This window comes from Sturnira hondurensis, unplaced genomic scaffold (assembly GCF_014824575.4).
Source record: "Sturnira hondurensis isolate 20B ecotype Veracruz unplaced genomic scaffold, ASM1482457v3 Scaffold0025370, whole genome shotgun sequence".
Lineage (NCBI taxonomy): Eukaryota > Metazoa > Chordata > Mammalia > Chiroptera > Phyllostomidae > Sturnira > Sturnira hondurensis.
This window is the reverse complement of record NW_028098001.1, coordinates 5,906,753-5,931,678: the sequence shown is the minus strand read 5'-3', so window position 1 is coordinate 5,931,678 and position 24,926 is coordinate 5,906,753. Positions and strand designations below refer to the sequence as shown.

At 44.3% G+C, this 24,926-nt stretch overlaps 1 protein-coding gene across 2 annotated transcripts; it reads right to left on the bottom strand.

Moving 5' to 3' along the window:
• Positions 1–22,864, bottom strand: LOC118982348 (gamma-aminobutyric acid receptor subunit rho-1). 2 transcript variants are annotated; one of them, XM_037039390.1, is made up of 9 exons: positions 22,369–22,864; positions 15,006–15,112; positions 13,381–13,448; positions 12,223–12,446; positions 8,051–8,133; positions 5,777–5,917; positions 3,634–3,786; positions 2,038–2,234; positions 1–1,106 (listed from the first exon to the last, which is right to left on the bottom strand). In XM_037039390.1, exons 1-9 carry the CDS (start codon positions 22,599–22,601, stop codon positions 813–815), a joined length of 1,500 nt encoding a protein of 499 aa, XP_036895285.1. In that variant the 5' UTR covers positions 22,602–22,864; the 3' UTR covers positions 1–812. The 2 variants fall into 2 exon arrangements, with proteins under 2 accessions (XP_036895285.1, XP_036895286.1); XM_037039391.1 differs by lacking the exon at positions 3,634–3,786 and having other exon boundaries at positions 22,369–22,863.
• Positions 22,865–24,926: the final 2,062 nt, after the last annotated feature.

The following is a 24,926-nucleotide window of genomic DNA, read 5'->3' as shown; positions in this document are numbered from 1 at the left end:
CCAAGTTCCTCAGTAAAGATACCTCATTACTGAGGAAGAACTTCACTTTGAACTAGGACTTGCTCCGAGGTGGAGATACATGAGGCAGTAATTATAAAACAGGGGACACTTAAACACAAGTTTTCTAGGCTAGTTCTCTCTATGACAGAACTGACAAAATGCATACATACATCTTTTTTCTGCAAACTATCCTTGTCAGGGAAATTCCTACCCAAATCAGAAGCAATTGCACCAATCTAAAGAGCTTTTCTTGTGAAGAGGTGAAACCTCATGAACCACAAGATGTAAATATAAATAGGAATATCATTATTGCCTTGTATTAAAATAAACATGAGGCAATACATCAAAATTGGTAATAGGCTATAAATTGAAGCATGAATTTTGGTAAAAGTAGGGATTTTTAAGTGTCCATATGTTTCAGACAAATGAACTAAGGTATATCCCAATTGCACCTACTTCGAAGAATGTAATGCTCACATAAAGGAAATTATTCATGTGAATAAGCATCTAGGGCCTAAAAGAGGTTGAACTACAATGTGCCCACAATGCTGGCAGTACTTTGCGGGAGATTCAGGAACGACTACCATTCGTTGCTATGGGTATTGTATTCCTGCAGTGCCCAGTGTCTATGTGCTGTGTGCACCATAGATGTTAATAAGTGCTGGTTAAGCCAGGAAGTGTCTCATCAAGGTAGTTTTGGAAAGCTGGACCAGGGTGGATACTGGGAACTTTTTTCCATAACCTTACTTTTTATCATACAGATATTTCTGTAGTGCACACACAACAATGTGAAATGTACAGACTATAGGAATCTATGAGAAAATCGACCAGTATATTAAATTGAATAAAATATATGCCGCTGGAAAAATGATCCTGGAGTACTTATCAATGGCATGGGTGTCGATCCTCAGGCTCACATAGCTGCTCCTCCGACCCTTCCCCTGCGGGGAGCTCCTCTCAGAGCCCAGTGTGAGCTGCACCATCATCCTGTCTGGCTTCTCACCATTCTCTGGCATGTAGTTGCCCAGGTCATTCACTTCTATGTCGCCGTAGCTGCCTTCCAGCATGACGGCGCGCGGCTGAGGCAATCCACAGGTGCAGGGAAACTGCAAACACGGCAGACACATGTTGGGATGCAGGCTCAGCTCGTCTCTCAGAAGCCCTTCAGTCACTGCAGGTGGGAGGGGCAGCCCTTTTCTAGTTTCTCTTATTCCCAGTTGGGGTGGGGATGGGAAAACAATGGCGGTGACGCTGTAAACATTCTGATAGATCAGGTCTTGTTTTTTGCTGAACTAACACCTACAAATCAACTGTTAGGAACCTTCAAATCAAACCAGAGACCAAGAAGAATGTTCTTGAGCAGACTATCACCCTGTTCTACACAAGGTCACTAACTGATAGCAGCCCTGATAAAAATATTTACAGACAAGATATTGGGCAACTAAGGGGTTGGGGGAGGAGGAACTTGAAAGGCATGGCATTGTGGCAATAGTTGGCTACCATATGGTTAGTTTTCTACAGACAAGAAAAGCAGGGGGAAGAAAAGCAAATCGGGTAGAAGGGAAATAATCTGGAAAATGATGGGAGATGTTTGAGATCACATGAAGAAAAATTTCCCGGAATGTAGTATGTGTTACCTTGGAAGCTGCTTTTATTATTACACTTCTATGTTCACAAGTAATTTGTTCAACCATGTGGAATTGTCATTTATTTTTATCACTGTGGACAACACCAACACCAGAGGGACCAATGTCTTAGATAACCTGGGTTAGCAACTCCTGGTATACGGTAGGTGCTACCTAAATGCTCCTGGCATTTAGGTAGGTGCTACCTAAATGTTTGGATGAATGAGAGATGGAGCCCAGAGTAAATTTCACACTGCCTCAGCATATTGTTTCATTTGCTCTTCACCCCATAACGTAGGTGGAAGGAGGTGTGTCACTACCCCATTTTACAGAGGACAGCTGACTTGCCCAAGGTCCAGAGCTAGATCAGGCTGCATCCCTGAATGGACACTGTAGGTCATAGTAAAGTCACCTTCTCCCGCAGCTTCCGCTCCTTCCACTCCTGCACCGTGGTCAGGTAGTTGACGGCTGCGTACTCCAGCACCGAGAGGAACACGAACACGAAGCTGACCCAGAGGTAGATGTCCACGGCCTTGATGTAGGAGACACGGGGCATGGAGGCGTTCACGCCCGTGATGATGGTGGACATGGTCAGCACTGTGGTGATACCTGCAAAGAGAGAGAGAAATAAGCACCTGTTGTCTTCCCTCTTCGTGCGTCTCCTCTTTGTCCCTCCTGCTTCTTCAACCCACAGTGTCTCCATCCCTGCCCCTCTGTTTAGCAAACACCTTCTCTTCTTTCAAGATTTAGCTTTTAGGAAGCCTCTTCTAGTCCTCCACCCCTCAGCATCATCTTTTCCCCTTTTGTACACCTGCGTGTTCATCATCGCATATGTATCACCTTCTCCTTTTGCTGTGAGCCACAGACATTCTGGTGCCAAGACATTTATTTCCACTCAATTGTTAAAACAAAGATTACATATATGAGCAGGTATATATGTTTCTTGTAACTACTTCTCTAAAAAAGGAAAAAAGTACACAAAGCTTATTTTATTATTTGTGTCCTTGTTGCTGTCATCTAGTCTGGCAGTCCCAGGCCTGTATCATCAATAGTCAGCCCCCTGCTAGTGACCCCCTCCCCCCACCCCCTGAGCTGGGCCTGCCTGCCTCTTCAGCAAAGTCCATTTTATCAAGGATGATGATGGTAACATCATTGATCAGAGACAGGTGTTTAAAACTAGAGTGTGAGTGTGTGTGTGTGTGTGTGTGTGTGTGTGTGTGTGTGTGTGTGTGTTTGTTTTTAGCATAGTAACTGTTTAAGCTACAGAACAACTGTTAACAGACAGGTCATCTGTCAGTGGAAATTTGCCCAGAATTTCAAATTAAGCTCAGAACATTTGCTTGGCAAGCAGCAAATCGCAGAGGATTGGGGTCATCTTCAGGGCCAGCTCCAATCCACTTTCACTAAAACCTGGTGGGTCACCCTCTCCCTGAACCATCTCAGCAATGGTAGCATGTGATTGGTGGTACAATATTTAAAATGGGGAAGAGCATTGCTGGCAAACAGCTATTGATGGAATGCTCATCAAGTAGGTTCTCAGACTTGAGTAGACATAAGAATGAATGGGAGAGCTGGTTAAACATGCAGGTTCCTGGTCCTCTCTCAGGATTCTGAACCCATACCTGTAGATGATATGCAGGATTCTTCTTTTTTTTTAAATGTCCATTGGAAATTCTATCACAGAGATTCCTTGGGTCGCTTTTGAGAAACCCTGTTATATACAGTGAACTCCTTATGCAGGTGGGCAGAGAGAACACCCACAGAGCAGGATCACCCACCCCAAGCGAGCCTCAAATAGACTAAAGATGGCATGTTTGCATGGGCACCTGGAAACAGTTTTTCCACCTAGATTTTTAATAATGGCACTTTACCTGTGAATAAAGAACTTGAAGTGTTTCAAGTTATAATGCCAACAGGAGTTTAGGGCCAATTTGAAGTGAAGGGTTTTATCTGGAAGAGATTACTTGTATTTTCAGATGTCTGCAATGTACAATTGAATATTCCTTACCTAAGGGAACTCGGGCAGGCACGGCTCTGCGGTCAATCCAGAAGGACACCCAGGACAGCATGACCATCAGAGTGGCCGGGAAATAAGTTTGGAGCAAGAAGAAGAAGATATGGCGACGCAACGTGAAGTTAATGTAGAGACGGTTGTACCAGCCTGGGAGACACAAGGAAGAGAAGACAGCACACACCGTGGCTATTTAGCTCCTTCACAAAACAAATTTTATTCGGGGAATCATAAATGCCTTAGACACTTCACTGGTACCTTAACATACATTTACAAAGTGGAGGTGAGAAAAACCATGAACAGAGTGACTGTGTGATAACCACACCCCCTGGATGAATCCATCTCAAGAAACCATTGACACCTGTTCTATACATAAAGGTAACCAAGAAGGCTACTTAAGACTCCTGTTACTCACACGATGGGACAGGACCAAACACCACCTAAGAGCTTAGAGCCGTAGGCTCTCGGTCGCCCTGAGTCTACTAAACCAGAATCTCCTTTTAGCAATGCTCCCCACATGATTCACGTGCACATTAAAGTTTGAGAGGCACAGATTTAAACAACCCTCTTTGGGTTTCTTTGTGGAAGAAAACATATTTTAAATTGAAATACCAAGCTAAACACAAGATTGCATTTAGGAACAGAGTGAGCAATCACAGTGCAGCCATGCCTCAATTTGGCCTTTGTGTTCTTTCCAGGGAAATAGAGGCATGGCGGAGTGGGAAGGAATGGGAGAACAATGAGAGGAAAAGGAAAGGGCAGGGTAAGCTTGAGATAACAAAGTCTGAAAATCAAATGGGGACTTGGCAACACTAATTTGAAAACTTGGCATCCTGGGCGATTATAATGAAATGTGTATCATTATAACAGTTCCTGAAAGTGATTGTGTGGTACTATAGACTGAATATTTTGTGTCCCTCCACCCAAAAAACCCATATGTTGAAACCTAATGCCTGGTGTGATGGTATGGGGAGGTGGGGCCTTTGAGACGTGATTAGGTCATAAAGGTGGAGCCTTCGTGAATGGTGAATGGGACTAGTGCCCCTATAAAAAGACCACAGTTGGGCTCCCTCAGCCCTTCCACCACGTGAGGACACAACAAGAAGGTGGCCACCTGTGAACTAGGAAGGGAAGTGGGCTCTTACCAGACACTGAATCTGCTAGTACTTTGAACTTGGACTCCCCAGGTTCCAGAGTTAAGGGAAATAATTTCTATCCTTTAGAAGCTACCCAGTCTATGGTATTTGTTACAGGAGCCCAAATAAACTAAGACAAGAGGAAACGTCAGAATGCTAAAGACCAAAGGAATCAGGTCCCCCCGAAGAACCAATATTCATGGGCAATATATACAGAAGATAAGATGTGCTGGATTGCTGTAATGTGCTGGGAGTAAGACGGTGCCCTATGTTTAGATCAAGAAGACTTGCACTTCCCTTGCGTAGTCAATCACTCAATGTTTTTGCAATAGAAACTGCATAAAGATTTGAGCAAAATCATCCTGACAGGTCAAGAAAGAAAGAGGCAAGGGTTGGTGAGACTGAACCTCACATACCAGAGGGAAGACCACAGAGCATACCCTCAGGCAACAGCAGGTAGCAAGCACATCCAGAACCTTGGTTCAAAAAACATTGCCCACAGGAAAATGACCAGTAGTTCTTGCACTGTAGTTCACAAGAAGGTCAAAAGGGGGACCTGTGCAAGCAGTATAGTAAGAGAGGATTGCTTAAGACTGGCCCAGAGGTCCTGGCCAAAGCAGAGAGAATGTGGATGGAAAACAACAGGACAGAATTGGATGGTTTCTTGCCTCAGAAAAGGGGGTCTGGTAATCATATCAGTGAGGAGATGCCCGATGCTAAACTGGGAAAGTGATTGTCTCAGAGCAACCTCCTCATGGCTTGTGTTTCCGTCCTTACTGATATTTCCAGATTATCACTTCTGGTGCTTTGATGGCATCAAAAATCACCTCCACTCAATGCTTATCACCCTCTAGATCTGATTTAAGATTCTCATCTTTGTTGTTTAATTCAAGTGGCCAAGGCTCTGCTCACTTGACAACCAGTTCACACCTCTCCTAAAACAGCGGCTGACCCATCCCAGGCAGGCTCCCGCTTGCTCAACCCTCAGCCCACCCCACGCCCACCTGTGCTGCTGTAGAAGGCCAGTTTAGTGGTGGTGTGGAATTCCTGAATGAGGAACTGGGAGAGCGAGATCCGCTCGTCTGTCTTTAAGGAGTCATTGCCTTTTTTCCAGTACAGCATCAGGTCATCTTCTGTATAGGCATCTGAAAAGATGGGAGATAGCATGAGGCACGCAGCAGTGGGAAGACAAGCCTGTCTGTGTGGTTCTGTGGACGTTGCATCCCCCTCCTCGATCCCCCACACAAACTGTTAGGATTGCAATACCATTGTCTGAATAAATGAACTAAGGTCTAAATAAAGCAATACAGAATCCAAGAAGACAAATTTAATTCTCCCCAGTCTTTCAGAAGTCATCAGAGCAAAGCTCTCATGTCTAAATGTTCATAATTCTTGCAAAAGGACTCACCCTGCAATTCTGCCTGCCATTTATTCAGTCAGTGAAACCAAATGAAATTGCAAAAATGGTTAAATAATGGCAAAATTGTTGCATATCGTTTTCAGCCTTCTAAACCAGGGTGATATACCCTTTTCCTTTCAAAGTGTAGTGATGCATCATTCATGGCATGTCCCTTTATCACTCTCAGGTAACAAGGGTTGCATTCTAGGAGGAGAGAATGGATAAAGAGACAGGAGCAGAACACGACCCTTTTCTGTAGGCCTCCGGTCGCTCCTACCAGAGGTAACATCAAAGAGGTCCCCCCATGAAGATCACTTCCTGCAGCACTACCATTCCCCACCTCCTGCCCACTTCAGGTGAGCACACTGCTTGCTCCGGCTGAGCAAACCTACCTGCAGCTCCAGCAGAACAGAAATAAAACCAGAGATGCCAGTCCTGTCTGCTCCTGTGTAAACAGTTCTTTCCAGTACCCCCTGAGGCTGTATTTTATTCTTCTCTTTTATTCTATTTTTAACCCTCAACCTGTGTGATGGTCTATTTTGCGTGTCCACTTGGGCTAGGTTCTAGTACCCAGTTACTCAACCAGTTTACTTCAGGTAAAGGAGATGATCCAGGATAATCTGGTGGTCCTGTTCCAATCAATTGAGAGGCCTTAGGAGCAGACCTGGGTTCCCCAAAGAAAAAGAAATTCCGCCTATGGACGGCAGGGTCAGATCCTGCGCAGAGCGCCCAGCCTTCCCATTCCTTATCAGCAGGACGTCAGCCCCGCCTCATCAGACCCCAGGGTCTCGTAAACCAGTTCCTTGCAGTAAATCTCTAACTATGTATGTCTTGTAGTTCTGCTTCTCTGGTGAAACCTGACTGATACAACCTGAAGGAAGCTACGTTCCAGAGGGAGATGCTTGGGTGTGCTGGGGAAAATAAGCTTCTGGAGTTAGTCCTTCTCACTGTGTCCTCAAGGAAGATAAATCCCTCCCTTGTACAATGGAGAGAACACCAATCTTCTCCCAGAGATCTTGTGAGGCTTAAATGACAGAACAGGCCTACAGCTGCTGCGCAGTAGGCAGTCACTCGCTTGGTTTGGGGTTTTATCTCTCCACATTCAGTGCCCTGCAGAGCTGTCATTTGGCCCTTGCTTTCCTTGCTAGATGATTGGAACCAGGGGACACTTGGTCCACTGCCACAAGCCCAGGGAAGCTTACGAAGGAGCGCTGGGGCAGCGAGGTTTCTCATTAGGATGTTGACAGCTAGGAAGTGCTAGTGGTCAAGTGTTGGTTCAGGAGCCAGGTGCTTGCTGGGGTTACAGAATCCAGACCTCGCCCATCAGAGGAAGCAGCTGGGCAGGGATAGGTGAATGGAACTGGTACACAGTGAACTAGCGATGTGAGCGGCTAGACCTCACTGCTTGCTGCCTCTGCTCTCATCTTCCTGGGGCCTGGTGTTTTACTTTTCCAGGAAATCCTTTCTTCAACAGAATCTTATCATAATAGCGATAGAACAGATCAGAAAAGAACTCTGGCTGGAGCGTGTGTGTGAGTGTTGAGCTGGGGACTGGGCAGGAGACCCGAATTTGCTGAGGCCTCTCCACCTCCCTAAGCAGTGACACTGGGAGACTCCCTCAAACCTCTAGTTTCCACAGGAAAAAAATTTAAAACCATCGCCATAGGCGTTAAAAGGATCTATTATGGGCATGGAGGGTTTTAGTCCTATATATGTTTCTGATTTTTAAAAAATTGCCCTAGACTTAGTTTCAATCTAAAAAAGTCACTTTAAAAGCATAGTGACGAATGAGGGTCACACACTGTTCCGCTGCCAAAAGTCAGAGGTGCTCAGAATTACTTAGGAGCTGGGTGCTGATGTCTGGCCCAAGTCTACTCACAGCTTTCAATTTCCAGTGAGCACGTTTGTGTGTCCAGGGGAAATCGGCTAAAATCCATATTGCACATTGCAGTCACCGTAACCCTAGAAACGGGAAGACAAGGACCGGTTTTTCAGAGGATGCAAAACACAAGTGCAGAATACGCTAAAACAGAAATGTCCTCTGTTTCCTTCCAGCATAACTGCCTCCTTCTCATAGCCCGTAAGCAATGTGTCAGGATTTAGATGAGTCGTCTGTGAGTGATACCTTCCTTGGAGTTCTCTGCAGCTTTTAAGTTTAACCGCAGGGCCAGTGTGAGGCCAACAGAATGCCTCTGCTAACTCCTATCATGTTCAAGCATTATATTTTATTTTTTTAAAAACACCTTTTCTATTTTTAAAGGTTTTATTTTATTTATTTATCTTTAGGGGGGAAGGGAAAGAGAGAGGGAGAGAAATATCAATGTGTGGTTGCCTTTCATGCATTTCCTGCTGGGAACTGGCCTGCAACCCAGGCACATACCCTGACTGAGAATCGAACCGCGATTCTTTGGTTCGCAGCTGCACGCTCAATCCACTGACCTACACCAGCCAGGGTGATGTTCAAGCATTTTAAAGAAGTGATGGTCTCAATCAATATAGCAATGTGAAATAAAACTCATATGATATTGTTTCTTAAAAGAAACCATGAAACCAAAGCTTTACAGGCATACCTCATTTGATTGTGCTTCGCAGATGGGAGTTTTTACACATTGAAGGCAAGACCTTCCACCAGCAAAAAGAGCATGACTCACTTTACTGCGGTGGTCTAGAACTGAACATGCAGGATCTCCAAGGTGTACCTGTATTGTTCCCCTGTTTAAGATAAGTTCAAGTTCTTCCGTTCTTTTATTGATTGTATTGATAATCAATATCTGTGTACAATGGTTCGGAAATAATATTAATTAATGCCAGTTGCCAAATGCAGCACTTTTTTTACAATGTTGATATTTTATATTGATAGTAATGATATCCACTAATAGACATAGGTGTTTTTAGTGCATAACTCCATGGAGACCATAGTGATGGAAAAACACTGAAAGATCTTATTGTACCAACATGTAAGCATTTAATGGTTTTGTTCCAGAATTTACATGGGAAAATAAGCTTCTGAATCAAAGAATAAACAAATACGGATCATCATTCACAGCAGAAAGTTCTCCCACCCAGTGGGGAATCTTGTGGCCGGACGTGACTAACATGGCTGGTGTTGAACACACTATATTTTTCTAAGACCACAGAAAATTGGTTACGTAAAATTGTGGAAATTATATACATAATTGATGGCCATAAAGAAAAAAATCACTTTTAATTCAACTGGAAATTTCAAGGAAAAGAGCTTTCTTGAAACTGAATTATTTAATTGTTTGTCTTGTTTTTCCCATTCCACTCAGTGTGGAATGTTTGTGTCCCGGGAGGGATTTTGTTTTATTGGCAGATGGATAGTCCCATTTCCCCTGGGAATTCTGATGAACAGGTTGTGCTGGTGGTGGGGTGGTGGGAGGTTATCAGGCTCACCCCGTGCACCCTGACTGAGGCCTTTCCACTGTTAATCCCCATCTGGAAACAGCACGATCTGTGATGTGGTCTAACCCATGTCTGTTTTTGCTCAAGTCCCTTTAAATTGATTCTTTGGAGGATCTTCCCTTGTCTTCAATGGAAACCTGGCAGTCCTGTGATTTTTCTGCTTACTCTCACATAATAGAGTGTCAAAACCCTCATTAGTAATAAAACACATCTCAATTGAGAAATGAAAAGAATTTTGGTCCAAGGCGTTAACCAACACTTCAAACTTCATTCAAACTGAGACTTCTGCTCCTCCTCTCAGCTGAAGTACAAAGTTGGCATTCGAGAGGTCAACTTCTGCCCATCTCTGATCGCCTCCTTCATGAGTGGAAGTGAGGAGAGAGAAGGAGATCACAGCAGGACTGTTCTTCAGCTAGGTGGCTTCGCAATCTCTAGGCCTGCTCCGTGGTTGAATCTGACTCTTTCCAGGGCTTTTCCTCCCACTGCTGGGCACTCTTCTTCTCCAGCAGCCACTCCCCACCCGACTCTGGGTTCACCCACCCGCACTCCATGCCACATACATGTAACTGTTCCCAACAACACTGGGAGTACAGGCTGAACTCACCACAGCAAAAACTCCTCCCAGCTCTTCTCCGGGCTGGTTAGACAGCTCTTCTCTTACCTGCTGACTAACTGGGTCCCAGCTGTGGGCACACATGCACCAAGCTGTCTGAGTGGTCCCAGTACAGGCCTACTCACGGCATCCCCACAGCTCTCTCCCAAGAAAAATCTTGCAAATCTTTTCCTCCCGAATCCTTGACTTTTTCATATCTTGAAGTTGACCGGGAGTGCAAAAGCCACAGAATTGGTTTTTTAAGATTTCCTTAATAAAATGTACCAGCATGATGGAGCATCTCATTTGTGAATTCACCTATCATTGTACCTTGGAACCTAGGAAACTTTAGTCATCATCCTGTAACTTGTCTCTTTCCCTGCTCCTCCACTGGCCACACGGGTCCACACCTCTACTTGCATTCTAATCATTTGGTTCCATGTCTATCTCCTCTACTAGCCTGAAATCACACTAAAGGCAATAACCTATCACTTCATTTTATGACCCCAGGACTTAAGACAGGACCTGGCAGAGCTTTGATTTACATAACTCTGGGTGCCAATCTGGCACCCAGAATGCTTTTGATAAAAACTTGTTCTGTTAATTAATCAATGAATGATGAGGTGGAATAATGGCATATTAGTATATGTTCTAGGAGTTAACTTGTTGCTGACAGAGTTGACAATACCCAGGCACTCTTTGTTTTTCCTAAAATAAATCTCAAAGTGGTAGTCCTCAGTAACTTCCTCCCCACTTTTAAAACCAACAAACCCATGATTTTATTTGCAATAAAAAGCAAAATAATCTGATTTAGACACAAGGAGGCTCACTGACACCTTTGATTCTGACCACACAGGTTTTTCAAGCTCTTGTTTCCTCCATTCTGCCTCTTGTGGTTGTATCCAAAGTACTCAAGTTAGTCATCTACCAGATTATGAGACTGATGCCTGGATTTTCAGGAGATTTGCAAGTTTTTCGTTAAACATTATTCAAATTAAATAAGCTACACTAAAAATATAGTGATAAATATTCAAAACTTACTATTTCTAATTACTTTACCACATTTTAGTATCTATACTTCTGAAGTTACCTACATCTACTATATTTACCATATTTTTCAGACCATAAGATGCACCTAAGAGCCACCTAGGTTTTAGACGAGGAAAATAGGAAAAAATTTTGAAGCAAAAAATGCAGTAAAATAATTAATAACATAAATAACATAATATTTCACCAATGTAAATGTAAACAGAACTCAACAGCAGCACTAGCAACCATTATTCCTCCCAAATTTTGGGGGGAAAACATGCATCTTACAGTCCAAAAATATGTATATAGTGGAAACACTACCCAAAGGTGTGCTAACCCCCATTTCTTCCCAACTCTGCATTCAGTGGCATCAGGTTAGTGGCTTGAAATCAGCCATGATGGGAGGTATCTATGCTACGGAAATGGGCAAATGCTACAAACCAGGGCTTGCTTTGTTGTTTCATTGATTGTCTAGGCTTCAGAAAGGGATTGTCTAAAGAAAGCAGATTGAACCTAAAAGTGTGTTATGTCTATCACCATTAGATATAAAAATATTCTAAAATGTAACCAATAGGAATCAGAGAGTTAAAGAAGTCTTTGAAAAGAATGTATTATCTATTTCTCTGACTCCTACTAGAGACATAAAACTTTTATTACAGTAAAGTTTTTCAATTGAAATGTAACATACAAGATAGAACATCAATCATAACTATCAGCTTGGGAAATTTCCCTAAGTGTATTTTCTTTTTTTTTCCCAAGGACCTTTTCAAGATTGAGTAATTCATTACTCACATGTACAAGTTAGTTTTCCTTGGTGTTGACAAGTTGGTGGCTCCTGAAAAGTTATAAGCTGGCTATTCAGGGCCAAAAAGCAAAATAGCTGTTGTGGAACCAATGGTTTTCACAGTTATGACAAATGATTTGCATTTCTTCCTGTGCTTCAGATGTAAGAAAACAAAAAAACTTACAGCTAAAAGGCCCAGAGTGAGGGCTGCGAAGGACCTCACCTGAGGCTGTAGAGCACTTTCCCATCGGGCTGGACCCGCAGCATGACGTTGTCCGTGGTGGTGTCGTGGATGAAGGAGCGCTTGGAGTGCACGAAAAACATGTCGGGGACCCAGATCTTCTTCACCAGCCGCCCGTCGAACGTCATGCTGAGGTTGTTGGTGCTCGGGAAGGACAGCCTCTCATCCTTCCAATAGTGCCTCAGGTAGAGGGTCATGGTGAAGTCCTGGGGTTGGAGGGCGAAGAGGGGAACCCCACACACTGAACAAATGGGTGTCAGCAAGACATTCTCTACCCCTGTGGAGCCATCAATCACCTGGCTGGGAAGGAAATAGCTGCCAGCTCTGAAGGAAACTGAACTGACCTAAGGGCTCCCAGGCCCACACACAGGGCCAGCCAGAGAGTTGGTGCATCTGGAAGCAGTCCTCAAGCAGAGTGAGGCTGGGGGACAAAGAGAGTGGGTAAGTGCCCCAGCTTCCTGGACCCTCAGTTAGGATAACCCTGAAGTGTATTCTGTGCTGACTCCCAGAATACCCCAATGGGACAGTGTTTCATACCCCAATAGTAACCAATTTGATGGCAATGTTGTTTTTGCTTCCCTCCCTTCCCTGTCTCACCTTCCCACTCTCTTCTATTGTTTCCTGGAATCACCTCTCAAATAAACTCCTTGTGCTAAAACACTATCTCCAGTCTGCCTCTTGGAACTCAAACTAAGATAAGACCCTCAAAACTCCTGCAAGACAAGGAGCTCTGGACTGTTCTATTTTTATTTAAATCCAAACCCATTAAAAAGGAGGGGGAAAGGGGGACATTTCTGCTTCCTCTGCATTTCCATAGCCAGATACACTCCGCACGCAGCAGGAGGATATGCTTGGCTACTTGGCAGCTGCCACCTTGGACCCTGCTGTTTATGTTTAAGAGCCTTTGATGCCAGGAGCCTGGGCCCTGGAGGAGGAAGACGAACTTAGTCATCTGGCTTTGTTGCATACCAATTGGGTGGCTTCTGGCAAGTGTCTCAACCTCCCTGGGCCATCTGTAACAAGAGTGTGGAAATGCCTACTGTCTGGGCAGTTGTGAGACCCAGTGAATCCGGGTGTGCAGAACTCTGGTCCAGCACAAGCCCTGTGTGGATCCCCTTGCCCAGAAAGAGAAGCACTTACCATATCGACCTCTGAGATGCTGTCCAAGCTTTCCACCTGCACATCCACGCCAACCGGAATGGCTGGGCCTGTGGGCAGGGCAGGACAGGAGCATTTATTCTTGTAACTTAAACTTTCACTCTGAAAAATATAGGCATAAGGAGCATTTCCCCTGGAACCTCAATGTCATGTCAGATTTGACGGTCTAGTGTTCCCACACGCCATACTAAAGTCCAACCACAGATATAAGGATAGAATCATGGGTGGGCTTCCTGGAATATTCCAGCAAAGGTAAAATATGTATATCCATAGCCTTAGTCATCCCAGGTGATTCTGAAACAATGAGGTTAATATATAACCTTCCTGGTGGTTACACGTGCTCATCTAAAGGTACTATAAAGCTTTGTACACTGGCAGTATCGTAGCCAATGAGGTTTATCCAAGTTGAGATTATTGCTAATGGAAGGTACTATAAAGACCAAGGTCAAAACTGGTCAGGACCAGAACTGACTTAAGGACTTACTGCTTAGTGTGAGGTCATCCACGTCATTTTTCATATTTCCCTCCTGATTTTGCACCCTCTTTTCACAGAAGCCAATGCCTCTGTCTGGCCACGAGAAAGGCATTGCTGGGTAAGTAGGCAGCCAGAACCAAAGCCATATTCAGATGTTTTGTTAAGGCCGCAGGTCTGCATCTTGGGCATGTGATGGACTAGCTTCCAGGGAGGGGAGGAGGGAACATTTGACACCAAGGTGGCCTTGAAACTGTCAGATTTTTTACTTTTTTTGGCATTTCTAGGCCCTGAAAACTTAATATTAATAAAAAGTTAAAAAACAACATTGTAAAGGGAGTTTACTCCTTCAGGTGCATGGGGCAGGCATGGAGCACACCTGGACCTTCCACATGGGAAGGTGGGTTTGAACCCAACAGCAGCAGATTACAGACTGATAGAAACTCACCTCTATACCTGTTTATTCTTTGGGTAAAAGTAACTGCAAAAAACAAAAGGCATGAGAATGATTCCTAAAATAAATATTTTTTTGCCAGGAAATACAACCCATGAGGACAAAAACCCTACTTGACACAAAGAGGGCTGAAATCTGGCAGGGCAGGCTGAGCTTCAAAGGGCTTTGGTATCCGTCTGCGATAAACGATTATTTTCTCAAGCTATTTGTTTTCATTTCATTAAGCCCAGTAGTCCACACTCCACCCTCAGATATGTACCCAGGGTCCTGCCTGCCAGCTCCCAGATGAGACCACATTTAGTCCAAGGTTGCTACTCAGAGCATTTTCAGGAGGCAGCTCTGAGCAGCAGCTGTCCTGTCCTCCCCCGCTTGCCCTTCCCACAGCCAGCTGCTGGCTTCGCCAGTCCCGAGCCATCCCTGCCAGAAGCAGTGGCCTGAGGACGGCTGGTTTGTCTGCCACAAACCAGCAGACACCTCCTGAGAGTTGTCCGCAGAGCCCGGGCAGGCCCAGGCAGATGCCCAGAGATGCTGTGGGCTCAGCGCCTTGTCCACCAGGCGCAACCAAGGCAGCTCTGATTGAGGGAGGGCAACGCTGGGTGGTCCCTCCGCTTGACTTTTGCCCACAGACAGTCTGGTGAATCCAAAGAAAGAAGGCGATCCCGAAGAGTGCACGTCTCATACCTCCAAAGCCAGGCCTCATGCTGAAATCGTGGTCATCTATGCGCAGAAGCTGCTCTGATTTGGTCAGTGGTGACTTGGTGATGTCAGGGCTTCGCTTCAGAATCGGGCTGCCAAGGGGGAAACAGTTTGATCACATATTCTAATTAAGCCAGATAAAAAATGATTTGCATTCAGCTTTGATCTTGACAGGTTGGATGGGATATGTTAACTCCTCTTTTAAGCTACCAGATATCCTCTTTTACTTTCTCCAGCTTTCTGGATAAATGAACTGGCTCAGAAAGTCCAAAACAGTGACTTAGAACCATGACTGAGGAGCTCTGGAACATCAGCGTCCAGACCCCACCCCGGAGGCCCCACCCCAAAGGCTCTGATTTGGGTGGCCTGGGAGTGGGGCCTGGACATTGGTGTTCTGGGGTTTTTTTTTTAAGATTTTATGTATTTCTGTTTAGGCAAGAAATAGAAAGGAGAGAAAGATTGGTGTGTGATAGATACATCAATAGATTGCCTCTCACATTCCCCCAACTGGGTATCCTGCCCGCAATCCAGGCATATGCTCTGACCGGGAGTAGAACCGGCAACATCTTGGTTTGCAGGCCAGCACTCAATCCACTGAGCCACACCAGCCAGGGCACGACATTGGTGTTTTCTAAAGCTTTCTAGATTATTTTAATGTGTAACCAAGAGCGAGAACTCTTGTTCTCGGTCTCTTTAATAAGTCCAAACAACCACAAAGCTCCTGGGTCATTTGGGGAAGGTTTGAGCTGGAGGGAAAAGGCAGTGAATGTGGGCTAAGCCTGGCACCCTTGACCTCCACTGGCCCATCCTGTGGAAGGAGGATGGACTTGCCTTTGGGTCAAATGTCAACCATCCTAGCTCTCTGAGAGGCAGCTTCTCGTGCTTCTGCTTCTGAATTGCACGTGGGACCATTTTAATATATTTTCACTTTTTCCCAAACAGGTAATATATTAGTAAGGTTTGATCATTTTTTAAAAAAGGAAATGCAATAAGAAGTTAGCCTCCCACCTCTGCCTCCATCTACCCCAATTCCCCCTCCAGAGACACCTCTCTTATTGGTTTCTTGTTTATTTGTCCAGAGTTTCTTATAGATACAAGTAAATATAAATATGTACTTTTAGTTCTACTTTTCCATTTTTATTGAGAAATATTTGACACATAACATTGTATTAGTTTTAGGTGTATAATATAATTTGATACATATTTGGATATATCATATATTGATATATATATATTTATAACATATATATTATAAAATTATTACCACAGTAAGTTCTGTTAGCACCACCACCTAATATAGTTATAATTTTTTCCTTATAATGAGAACTTTTAAGACCTGGTCTCTTAGCAACTTCCAGATATGTACAACACAGTATTAGCTGCAGTCACCACGCTGTGCATTACACTCCCCAGTATCTATCTATCTTACAGCAGGGAGTCTGTACCTGTTGACTCTCTTCACCCGCTTCTTCCCTATCCCATCCCCTACCTCCAGAAACCACCAATCTGTTCTCAGTGTCTGAGTTTGTTTTTTATTTTTTAGATTCTATGAATAAGTGAGGTCATACAGTATTTATCATCCAAGTTGTTGCAAATAGTTTCTTATTTTTATACACAGTTAATATATAAACTATTCTACTTTTTCTTTTTGAATTTAATTATACCTTAAATTTTCCATGTCTAAGTATCCCAAGCCTCTTTTTTTTACACTGCATAGTGTTCCATTACATGAATGCACCATAATTCATGTGATCAGTCTTCCATTGGTAGAAATTTGAGTTGCTTCCAGTCTTTTTTGCTGTTATAAGCAATGTCACAATGGCTTTGATGGTCTTCATTTACCCATCAGCACTATCTGTAGAAGCCACAAAAACAACTAGCCACCTTCCCAGCTCCTCCTGGTGCCCACACCAGCATGTGTTCCCTCCAGGGTACTTCCTCACACACCCTTCCTTTCCCTGGATGTAGCAGTGCCCAAACTCTGGCCCGGGTCAGCATCCACTGGAGGGCTTGCTCAAGCCTCGATTCCCGAACCTCCCCATTCCCTGGGGGTTTCTCCTCAGGTAGGTCTGGGCCGAGGACCAAGAACTCGCCTCTCTAATGCATTCCAAGATGTCACTGATGCTGCAAGTCAGGAGACAGCACTCTGAGAACCACTGACCTGATGCATTTTATCCCCAGTGCACACAGCTGCCTCCTTTCTAACCAGCTCAGTCTACCTTTAAGTCCTTTGCCATCTTCTTTTATGAAGAAACTCTTTGTCATTGTAGAAGAAAAATGTGACTGGAGGACAGAAAAGTGGGCTCTGCCTTCACTCAGGTGCTGCCTGCTCTGTGCCTTCAGGAAACTTGTTTCCCCTGAGACTCAGACTCGCTTACCCCAACGGACAGAAGATAAAGCTCTGGGACCTGACAAGGGGTACCAGGAGTACATGGGGCAATGTGTCTAGAAGTGCTTTCAAACTCTAACGTGGTACACCAATGGAAGGAGCCATTGTTGTTATAGAGCTAACAAGGAAGTTTTCTTCTAAAGTGAGGAAGTTACTGTGCTCACAGCAGTGAAGTGGCCGGGGAAAGAAGGGAGGAAGAAGTTGGGGACTTCAAGATGAGGAAAGCCAGTCTCATTGCCCTCTGCATCCTCTATCCCCCAGTTGCAGTCAGGAGACCCCTTTCATCTTCTCCATTGTGGCTCCCCCTCTTTTTGCACCCCATCCTCTGCTTCCTGCTCCTCAGTCAGGGGTGGGGACCCTGTGGAAAATCACTGCAACTGAGGTTTAAGAAAAAGACAACCTCAGCATGGTGTGCACATGGCCATGGCCATGCCTGCCTTGCTGTGGGCATCTTTGTGTGCTTTCGGTCTTTGTCTTTGAGGATTACAATGAAAATTAAAAATAAAAGTGTACTAGAGACACTCCAGGTACTCAAATCAACAAAGTACCCCTTACCTTCCAGGTTTGCTTTAAATCTAACCAGAATAAAATGCGAAAGAAAAAAAACCCTACAAAACTGCAACGCATTAATTTAACCTTCTGATTGGCATTTCCCCAGTACCCACAGGAGCAGGGATTGGAGGATTAATCACTTAGAAGGCCTGATTTGAAGAGGTATGACCTAAAATATCTCCCCCGTTCATTTCCCCAGGCTTGAAATTGATGCCATCCCTAACCTGAATCCGCTGAGAAACTGTTAGTACAGAGAGCAGCACGTTGCCAGGTAGCTGTGTCACTTGGGCACCCTGTCCTCTGGCTTATAGATTCAGCCAAATGGGCACTGGCAGGACAAGAGGGAGCACAACGTTATTGCTCCTTCTCTCCCTGCTCAGAGCGTTGCTCTGAGCAACGCTCTGTGCTGCTCTGTCGTTACAAATAATCACAGTGTCTTCAATAAGCTTCAATAACACTATTTTCCCTTCAAGCCTAAAAGTAGTCATGGCTTCCTGCTGTTCCTAGTCCTTGAGGGCATCAGCATGCCTGGCTGATTCCCTGATCCCTGCCCGAGGCTCTGCAAGTAGTCCCTTTATTCAGTTATTAGGCCCTTTGAGTGCAAAGATCTTTCTGCCTGGACTTGGCTGATGCACAGGGACACATCAGAACTGGTGCATACAGATTATATCGTCTGTAGCAAAGTGGAGCTGAGATGAATGTGGGCTCTCTGAGAGGGTTCCCAGGAGTGGAGAAAGCTGGGTCTGGAGGAAGAGCTAGGGAGAGCTGCTCCTGGGGCTATGGGCCATCGCAATGGATGGTGAGCAGGGGCAAGATGAGGCCACAAGTCACTGAGAGCAGAGTCCTCTTTAACTTTAGCACCTTGCACAGTGCTGCACCCCCGAGGACTTTCAACTCATACTAGCTGAATAAAGGAAGGAATCAGCCCTTTAGTTGAGTACCTGAAAATGAAGTCAGAAGGGGCTGAAAGACGGGGGTTGGAACGGAAATCAAGCGCGGCCCAGTTCTTTCGGTTTGGGGCCAGCCTGAATCAGAGCTGGGCGCCGACTACAGGGAGACGTGTCGGATTCTGAGATGCACTGCCTTTGCCTTCCTGAAGCTTAGATCCTTGCCTAGAAAGTCCTTGTAAATAGAATCCTTAAAGTCTTTTTTAATATTCCTGTTTAATATTTTAAAATAACTTTTTTCTGCTTACATGCCCATGCTTTCGAAAATTTGTAAAATAGATTTAAGTGTAAAGGGGAGGACAAAAACCACTCAGAAATAACCTGTGCCACCCTGGCTGGTATAGTTCAGTGGGCTGAGCGTGGGCCTGCGAACCACACAATCGCGGTTCGATTCCCAGTCAGGGCACATGCCTAGGTTGCAGGCCAGTTCCCAGCAGGGGACTCACGAGAAGCAAACTTACATTGATACTTCTCTCCTTCTCTCCTTCCCTTCCCGTCTAAAAGATAAATAAAATCTTTAAAAATAAATAAATAAAAAATAAAAAATAAAAGAAAAAGAAATAACCTGTGCCATTCTGTATATATCCTTATGACAGAAAGGGAGAGAGAGAACACTGTAACTTACTTTTAAATTCAAGTTACAATGCACCATGAGATATTTTTCATGTAATTAGCATCTTTTTACCAGCCAGGGATGTGATTATTAACCTTTAAGTATGACACACGGATGATAATAGCAATAACTAACACTGCTTGAGTACTTACTATTGGCCACCTAGCATGCTAACTCACATTACATGTAGTAACTTGGGTTAGTCCTCAAAACAACCCTATGAGGCAACCCTTACCATGAGAAAACTAAGACACAGAGGTTTTGGAAAACATGTAAAAGTGATGGAGCCAGGAGTCAAACCCAAAGAATCTAGACCTTTGGGTTGGAAGCAAGGTTGGTCTTGGAAGATTTGGCTACCACTGCCTTGGAATTTGGGTTAGATGGGGAAGGTCCAGGCTTATCTTTCCTCTCATATAGAAGCTAGGGGGACCTTGCATAAAACTGGTACCCACTCACATATTAAATGAGTTCATTTATTAAATGTGTTCCTGGAAACTATGAAGAAGGTATAGACATGTCGCAAGTTACAATGATAGAGGATGACATTTGAGACAACTTTCTGTTGAAACTGAACAGAGGGTGTACATTTTTTGAACACCCATTTTCATCCTGTCCTCTCAGAGAGAATGTGGAGTTCTGACCTATGGTGCTTCTTCTTGATGTTCCCTTGGTGTAGTTCCCAGTCAGTTTGAGTGTGGATGTGTTTCCCAAAAACCTCGATCAGGGTTTACATAGAGCAGATGGGGGCTGCCATGGGCAAGGGGTCTGCCGGAAGGATCATTCAGCCAACAGCAGAGCACTCGATGAGTTCACTTCACTTTGCTGATTATTTCACCTCTGAGAAGATAGAGAACTTAATTTTGACAAGGAAGGGAGAACTAGCTAGTGAAATAATCTTGCCTTCTTTGCAAGTGTAGTAAATAGCCCAGCAGAGAAATCCTTATATGCAGTAAAAAACACTGGATGCCACCTTAGCTCCTCTCTCTCATACCCTCATCCGGGGCCCCAGAGGACAGGTGAGTATGTCCAGTTCCAGTCCCCTGCTTGCTGGTATATCTGTTCGTAGAGGTGCCTCTTTCTCAAGTGATAAAAAGCCTGAATAGGCCACCTGGGGCCTGCCCACACCAGTCCTTCAATCAGTCCTGGCCGAACCTCCTCCTCAAAATCTCTCCACGTACCCTGGCCTCTCCACTCCCATTCCCACTGCCTCCTGCGTCATTACGTCTCGCACGGAGGCAGCAGGCTTCCACGCCTCTGCTCTCATTCTTCTCTAATACAACCGATATGCTCGGGGGAAAAAACACTGGAAAAAATACACAAAAATGTTCATGTTATTTCTGGGTTTGGGGATTATGGGTGATTTTTTGGGTGTTTTTAAAACTTTTTTCCATTTTTAAAGAATTCAATAATGGCCATATATGTCTTTCATAATTACAGAAAATGGAAAGTTCTTTTAAGTAGTTTTTATAGAAAATTTTTTTGCTCTCCAGGACTTCTCCTTGTCGTTAATGTTCACCAATAAGTCGCCACTCTAACTCTGGGTTGGGAGAGGCTGAGAAGTTTTGGATGACAACCAACAGGGTTTGTTGCTGTTGTTGCTTATACTCATCATGAGTACCTTTGGTTCAAATAATGTCTATGGCTGCGCCGCTCCACAAATTCCACTGTTTACTCAAGCGATTTCTTGACTCTGGCAGAAACAGGGCGTGTGGCTTGTGCCCATCAATCTCTCTCAGTGCCCAGGACTCACCATGACCAGTGGACATTTCAGCTCCCAGTTTTGTGATGTTGCTAAACAGCCTGTAACAATCACCGTGGGCCTCAGCCAGCTGTTCAGGAGCCCACGTGTGGCGGGCCCTCTGAAACCCAGGAGGGGAGCTCTGAGAAGCAGATGTCCCAGCCCCCTCCACTAGTCCCAAACTCTACAAAGTTGGATTTCTTTTTGTATTAATCTATATTTCCGACCTCTATCCATATTTACATCCAGAGTTAAAGAAAGCTGAAGCGCAAATTGGACCTAAGGCTGACAAAGAACAAGAGTCAAGAACACCCTACTGACTCTATTTCCTCATCAGTAAGGAGAGGGAGCGCTGGCTTTGGTTTTCTCCAATTGTCCCCTTTATTGATAAGTGTTGGGCAGGCAGGTGTGCAGGTGTGCATTTACATCACCAGTGCTGCCATCACAACTGCCTAAGTGACTCTGAGTGTGAAAGGGACAGTCTGGCTCTATGGGAGCTCCCTCCTCTCCAGCTGGTACGGCCAGAGCGGCACGTACCGTGTTGGCGACAAGCAAGCAAGCTAGCTGGTCTTCAGGCAGGTCTATCCCTGCTACCTCCTGATTCATTAGCAGAGAACAATCTAATGATTCTTCTAGTCATTATAGCTTGAAGACAGCTGCTTTGTTTTCTTTTAAATGATTTTTAAAGGACCCAGAAACCCAGCAGAAATAATTAGAGCTAACAGAATCATTCTCACTAATTAGAGGTCCCATTGGTTATTTGAGAATTTGCAGATTTATTCCAACCTAGAATGCAGATATCAAATAATGGCCTTTAATTTTTTTAAATGTGCTTATTGTATTCTTTTCCCCCCTAAGTCTACCTTTCACCTAGGACAATTCCTAAGAGATTTAAGAGTATGCAATGATAGCAATGTACCTAATCTAGCAACATTTAAAACTAAAACATAATTCTAATTTCCTAAAAGAAAGGCAGCAGGAGAACAAAGGGGAAAGGAGGGAAAAGTCATCACATAAGGCACCATAAGCTGGAAAATATTTCAGAACATCGCAAGTGTGATTTGCACACCTTTGCCCCCCAAATCCTCTACCCCTCCACATCCACTCACCTGCCTTTCTTGGGCATCTCGTGGATTTCTCTTCCTCGCCAGTGCACTCTGCTTTCAGTGGCCAAGACCCATCCCCACCACAAAAGGAAGACTCCAGCTTTCATATTCTGGACAGCCAGCCTGGGTTTCCAAATGCCAACAGTTCTCTCAAGAAACAGCAAAAAGGGAAAGGCCGTCTTTTTCTCTCTTAAGACATTATTGGTCTGTTCATTATTAAAAGGATGTTTACTCATGAGAAAAAAAAACCCACAGTATGTAATCTGGACAGCAGGGAAAAGCAATTTCCACTAAACCTGTAAATCCTCCTACGTCAGATGTCAGGGATTTTCTGAACTGAAGTTGAAGTCCTGTGTCCCTGTCGAACAATTTTGACTGGTCTAAATTAGTTCCTCCTCAGATGTGATAAATATGTTAGGAAAATTATGTATTTTCTGGTCTAATAAATCGAAGCAAGAAGCAAGTAAAAATAAACCAAAGCGATTTCCAAAATGAGAAGTGTCAGAGGTGCTGATCTGCCTCGAACGCCACATTAATGTGCTCCTCTTTGCATGCCTTTTAAGCTTCCAGCCATTATTATTTGCTTTAGCTGAGGGTTGGATTTGGACAGCTCCCCCCGCCCCCGCCCCCCCCCCCACCCCGTCCCCTCCGCTCTTTCCTGAGGCTAAACCTGTGGAACCTCAGGGCTGGGTACTTGGACGGGCTGTCTATAAATATCCGAAGTTGGGAGGACTAAAGAGGAAGAGGCTTTTTTTCTTTGTTTTGCACAAAAAGAACTACATTTGTTTGTCAGCTGTATTATTCCTATTATGAACTTAGTCAGACTTTTTATATTTGAAAAATGCCAGTTGTAAGTTAATAATAGCCATTAGGTCTGTGCTGTCTATTGTTAAAAACAGGACAACAGGGCCAAAAATGGAGTTCCTGGCACAAAGGCCCATGTCATCAAACCAAGACCTAATTGGCTTTGGCTCTCCCAGAAATGGAATCTTAAACCAGACAACCAGGAGTCGCCTGATCCCTAGCCAGGTGACCTGTCTGACCGTCCCTGGTGTGAGGGAGGGAAAAATTTCCTTCTTTCTTTATAGGTTATTTGTGGTTTAATAGTTAAATTGACATTAGGCATATTAACAGGAGAAAAACAAATTTAGTTTCATATATACAGAAACCCCACAAAAAGAGGGGACTCAAAGTACCAAACTAGGAAGTTTTTATACCTTTTAGGCACTCCCCACCACCACCCTCACAAAAAAAAAATAACTGTGAAAAATTGACAAGATGAAGAGATTTGAGCTTGGGGTAGTCGATTACAAAGAAGTGACCAGTTTGTTTACGTGGCTTTCCTGGCCCTAAATCCCCTATGGCTGGTGGTGAAGGTGCCTCTCCCCTCCTGGTTCACAAGGGGATCTTTACTTCCTGCTCTCAGGGGCGCAAAGAAAGGTCAAAGTGTCCTTGTACTGCCGTTCCTCAGATGACGTTAATTCAGAATAGTCAACATGCCAAAGTGGCGTATTTGGGGGTGGCATATTCTGCTCCCCTTCAGTTGGGAGAATCATTTATGCAACTAGGGCCTTGCCTGGAATGTCATTGTTGAAAACGATGTTCATTTAACTAGGCATAAAAAGCCTAGCTTAGAGAACAAAGGTTGGGTGTACTTATAGAGTAGTAGAAATCAATAAATACAAGATTAGATGCCTATGTATACTTTTTTTTGCATGTAAATGTCCAACTGTTTCTGTCATTTTCAAGTGCAGAAAGAGAGGGCAAAGATCTTCCCAGAGCATGGACCATAAGCCCTTCCCTTCAGTCTGACTGGGCCAAGGAAGGTCATCAAGTCCACCCCTGCACCAGTAAACTTGGTCAGAGAAAAATGTGCTGGGATTGGCTTGGACCAGCAATTTTCAATCTGCGCACTGCAAGGGTTTTTAAACCGTGCAGTACCTGACAGTTTAGTCAGGGGCACTGACCTCTTTTCCCCTTAGCTTATCAAATTAAAAAATGACAGCAGCCAACACAATAGTCATTTGGTGTGAATGAATCAAAATTATATCTTTTTTTGGTCAAATCAACAAAAAATATATACTTTATGGTGTGCTGAAGAATTTTAGCAGTTTATGTGTGCCATGAGATGAAAGGGGTTGAAAATCACCAACTTGGACTAATTGGGACTCCCGTCTGGAGTGGGGCTGGAACAGGAGCCAGCACACACCCAGGGTTCTAATTCAGGGGAGAGGAAAACAGGGCTGATGCTGGCTCGCCACCAATGGCGCCCGTCACAGCTGGGAAGCATCTGGGGGCTGAATTGATGACATGCCTTTCTACTGCTGTTTCCAAATGCTCCAGTGTCTCAGGCGAGCAGTGCAAATCCACTTTGAAAGTATCTTTCGCAGTACAGCTGAATTTGCAATGGTCTTTGTAACCATAATGGTATTTTTTCCACCCAGAGATATTAAGATTATGATAACCATCATCTAATTAGAAAGGAAAGAAGGAAGAATGGCTTCTCCTGTTGTAAACCTTCAAATTCAACTGCGGTTCTTGCAGCAGAGTCAGCGCAGCCC